Source organism: Chiloscyllium punctatum, chromosome 27 (genome assembly GCF_047496795.1).
Source record: "Chiloscyllium punctatum isolate Juve2018m chromosome 27, sChiPun1.3, whole genome shotgun sequence".
Lineage (NCBI taxonomy): Eukaryota > Metazoa > Chordata > Chondrichthyes > Orectolobiformes > Hemiscylliidae > Chiloscyllium > Chiloscyllium punctatum.
Genome location: NC_092765.1, coordinates 4,833,556 through 4,837,834, shown reverse-complemented (window position 1 = coordinate 4,837,834; position 4,279 = coordinate 4,833,556). Strand labels below are relative to the sequence as shown.

Here is a 4,279-nt window from a genome sequence, read left to right as displayed (position 1 = left end):
CACGGGGAGAATGGGCAAACTCCACACAGACAGTCGCCCGAGGCTGGATTCGAACCTGGGACCCTACTGCTGTGAGGCAGCAATGCTAATCACAGAGTCACCGTGACGGCCCCAATCAATTGTCCAATCTTCTTGTCCAATCAATTCCACAGAATCCACTCTCTGGTCATTATCACCTTGCTGCTTGTGGGAGCTTTCTGTGGGTGAATTGGCTGTTCGGATATTACAACACTGATGACACCTCACTTGGACTTCATTGGCTGTAAACACCTTTGAGGGAGCTGGTGGCTGTGGAAGACTCAATATAGATACAAGGTTTTCTTTAAAATATCCAGGGGTTTCATAACATGAGGAAGGTTTCCAGCATCTGAAGCCCTGATTCTGATAATGAAGCAGTCACTACTGGTTCCTGTCATTGTTTCACAAAGACTAGACACAGTGTCCTGGCCACTTAGTCATCATTTCTGTCCATTAGCACAACTTCAGCACGATTAGATAAAAAATCGAAAGAACCCAGTTCTGAGGAAGGGCCATTGGATCTGAAGAGAAAGTGAGTACTGCAGATACTGGAGAGTCAGAGTTGAGAGTGTGGTGCTGGAAAAGCACAGCAGGTCAGGCAGCATCCAAGGAGCAAGAGAATCGCCGTTTCAGGCATAAGCCCTTCTTCAGGAATGCCTGAAATATGGACTCTCCTGCTCCTTGGATGCTGCCTGACCTGCTGTGCTTTCCCAGCACCACACTCTGGACTCACTGGACCTGCAGCGTGAATTCTAATTTCTCTGCACAGATGCTGCCTGACCCGCTGAGCTTTTTCGAGTAATTTCTGTTTTTGTTTCAGTCTGACAACACCATCACCCAAAGAACTGTCAGCAAGAAGGCCGCTCACCATCACCGTCACCTTCTCAAGGGCAACTGGGAACGGCCAGTCTGCCAGCCAATAACACCCACTGCCCACGAATTAATGAGTTAAAAAGAAACACAATTTCAAGGCCATGATAAATCAGTCACAAAAATACAATGATATCAATTCCCGAATACCTGACCCACAGCACTGATGTAAATTGTTTTAGCTTTTTTTAAAATCCTGCAGTCTTGTGCAGTTTTCAAATAGAGGACATGTCCTTGTTGTCCTCCGTCAATGAGAACGTCGTCCCTGGACAAGATTTTGAGCTGGCTCCGCTTTTTTAGACGGAATAACATGCACCATGTGCTTTCTGGGTTTGACAATAGCAACCAGGATTATTTCTACTCCCTTAAAACCCTGTGAATCCTGATCAAGGTGAGTGCATCTTGTGTTGTTTAGAACAGAGCAGGTAATTACTGCAGTACAGCAATTGTAAGGGCTTTGTTTTGTTATGTGTGTGTGAGAGAGAGAGAGTGAGGCGGGAGCTGGCTGCACAAGTTTTATGAATGAAGCTGATTTACATTCAGCGCGCGTCCCCGGGCCCGGCTCATGACTGCGCTCGGCCTGACGTCAGTGAGGTGTCTGTGCATCAATCAGCTCAGGAGAGTGACTCAGTCCCTGTTTCACTTTAAAAAAAACACTTCAACTCCAGCAGCCCAGCACTCTGCAATCTCACAGATGCAACAGAACAGACACAGGCAGCAGCCTGCACACAGTTAGAGCTCCACTCCACAGCGTCAGGCTCTGTCTCTGTGCAAAAACCCTGGACAGGAATTTGAATGTACAACATCTAAACAAACAGGTAACACCCGGCTCAGTTTGCAATAGAGACACTCAGCAGCAGCAGCGGGCGGGTGCATTGATTGGTTTTTAAGGGTATAGCGAGTGTCAGTGTTTATTTCGGGGGGGAGGGGGGATTGCATGCCAGTTGAATGTGAACATTTTGCTTGCTCTAGTTAACTATTTCCTAACGCGGTGGGGAAAGTAAATGCGATGTAATCGTCTCGATTCAGTGATGTACAGTAAATGATGTTGAGATGTGCAATGTTTGCATGGAGTGCGCGCTAAAGGACGGTGGAGAGACAAAATAAAACATCTGAAATACACACACACACACAGAAACTGGCAGAGAGACGCTGCGGGATTTCTCTGACAATGTGTGTTTCTGTTTGTTATAGAGAAACGTGTGTTTACAGGGTATCACAACTAATTGGGGCAATAAAAACAGATATTGCTAGAGAATCTCAGCAGGTCTGACAGGGGAGAGAGAAAGCACTTTCACTGTATGTCAGATTGAATGTATGTGACAATAAATGATTCCAATTCAAAACAGCGTTAACATTTCCAGTGACTTCAGAACTAGACTGGAAACGTTGTTTCTCTCTCTCTCTCTCTGTCCAGAAACTGGGTTCCTCCAGGACTTGGGAGGGTTTTTGTGTTTTTAGATTTGCGGCAGTCGGCTCTCTCTGGTTAGAGTGCATTGTTTTAACTCTACCCCAACCCGCTCTCCCCTGTTGCAGGGAACGGCTGGCAAGATGAACATTTCGAAGAATTCCAGCGAGGAGCAGGAATTCTGGCTGGAGACCAGCTTAGATTTAGCCCTGACGCTGCAGCAAATTTCACTCAATCCCTGGGATATCGTGCTGTGTGTTTCTGGGACAGTGATCGCCTGTGAGAATGCTATTGTGGTTGCTATCATCTTCTACACGCCGGCTCTGAGGACCCCGATGTTCCTGTTGGTGGGCAGTCTCGCTGCTGCCGACCTGCTCACCGGCCTCGGGCTGATCATCCACTTTGTGTTCCTTTACTGCCTGCGCTCTGAGCTGGTCAGTCTGGTCACGGTCGGGATCCTGGTCGGCTCGTTCACCGCTTCAGTCAGTAGCTTGTTGGCCATCACTATAGACCGCTACCTGTCTCTGTACAACGCGCTGACCTATTACTCGGAGCGGACAGTCACTCGCACCTACATCATGTTGCTGCTGACCTGGAGCCTGTCTCTGAGCCTGGCCCTTCTGCCCATCCTGGGCTGGAACTGTCTCCTGGAGCCTTCCTCCTGCAGCATCGTCCGGCCCCTCACCAAGAACAACCTGATCATCCTCTCGGTCTCCTTCTTCATGGTGTTCGGAATGATGTTGCAGCTCTACATGCAGGTCTGCAAGATCGTGTGCCGCCACGCTCACCAGATCGCCGTGCAGAGACACTTGCTGTCTAGCTCTCACTACGTGACCACCCGCAAAGGCATCTCCACCCTGGCCCTCATCCTGGGCGCCTTTGCCATCTGCTGGCTACCGTTCGCCATCTACTGCCTGATAGCCGACCACAGCTACCCCTCTGTCTACACCTACATGACCATCCTCCCCGCCATCTACAACTCCCTTATCAATCCTGTCATCTATGCTTACAGGAACCAAGACATCCAGAAGGTGCTCTGGGCCGTCTGCTGTGGCTGCTCCTCCAAAAAGTTGCCGTTTCGCTCCAGGTCCCCCAGTGATGTCTAACTCCTGGGGCCAGCCAGCCAGCTCCACACCAGTGGGATCTTACCGTGCCTGTCTTGCTTCTGACGGCTTGGGGAAGCGCCCTCAGTCGGTACCGTTGCACTGAGTAAATTCCGAAGAATTCCCCTGCAGTCGGCCATTCAGCCCATCGAGTCCACACCGACCCACCCCCACCCCCCCCCCCCCCCTTCCTAAGAGGATCCCACCCCTCTAACCCGTCCCTGGCTAATTGAGCATGGCCAATCTTCGGACTATAGGAGACACGGGGGAGTATGTGCGAACCCCACACTGAGAGTCGCCCCGAGGGTGGAATCGAGTCCCTGGTGCTGTGAGGCAGCAGTGCTAACCACTGAGCCACTGTGCAAGATGTTAACGAACGATACTGAAACAAAGACTGGAGATCACATCCTGCGGATGCTGCCTGAGCCGCTGTGATCTCCAGCATTTGTTGCTTTCAGTACAGATTCCAGCATCTGCATTGATTTGCTCTTATACTATGTTACAAAAAGATAATTGCAGAGACAGTGCAGAGGAACAGAGTGGTCCCCCACACTGAAATTCAATGAAAGGACTTTGTGTACTGTACTTGAATTTGCACAATTGTTAAAATAGAGAAAAAAAACAGCTGTCTATAACGTACATTGCACTTTGAATTTCAGTCCTTACTGTCACATTGCACAGAGTTTGAATTGTTTGTGTATTTTTGGTTCTTGTTTGAGATTTTTGAATGTATTGTTTACAATCATCAATAAAAAAGTCATAATTTGTGATAGAAAATGCAGCTTTCTACAGTCTCTGTTATTTTGATATATTTCTGCATGTAAATATCTGAACAAATTGGTCATTAACCTCAGGGCAACATTGAGCTGTAAACTCAACT

At 48.5% G+C, this 4,279-nt stretch overlaps 1 protein-coding gene across 1 annotated transcript; it reads left to right on the top strand.

Moving 5' to 3' along the window:
- The first annotated feature begins 1,493 nt into the window (after positions 1–1,493).
- On the top strand, positions 1,494–3,577 carry gpr3 (G protein-coupled receptor 3). The gene is made up of 2 exons (XM_072547832.1): positions 1,494–1,706; positions 2,425–3,577. Exon 2 carries the CDS (start codon positions 2,440–2,442, stop codon positions 3,400–3,402), a length of 963 nt encoding a protein of 320 aa, XP_072403933.1. The 5' UTR covers positions 1,494–1,706; positions 2,425–2,439; the 3' UTR covers positions 3,403–3,577.
- The last annotated feature ends 702 nt before the right edge of the window (positions 3,578–4,279 follow it).

Excerpts from the sequence above, each read along its gene's own strand:
- gpr3 (XM_072547832.1), top strand. The coding sequence starts at position 2,440 with ATGAACATTTCGAAGAATTCCAGCGAGGAGCAGGAATTCTGGCTGGAG.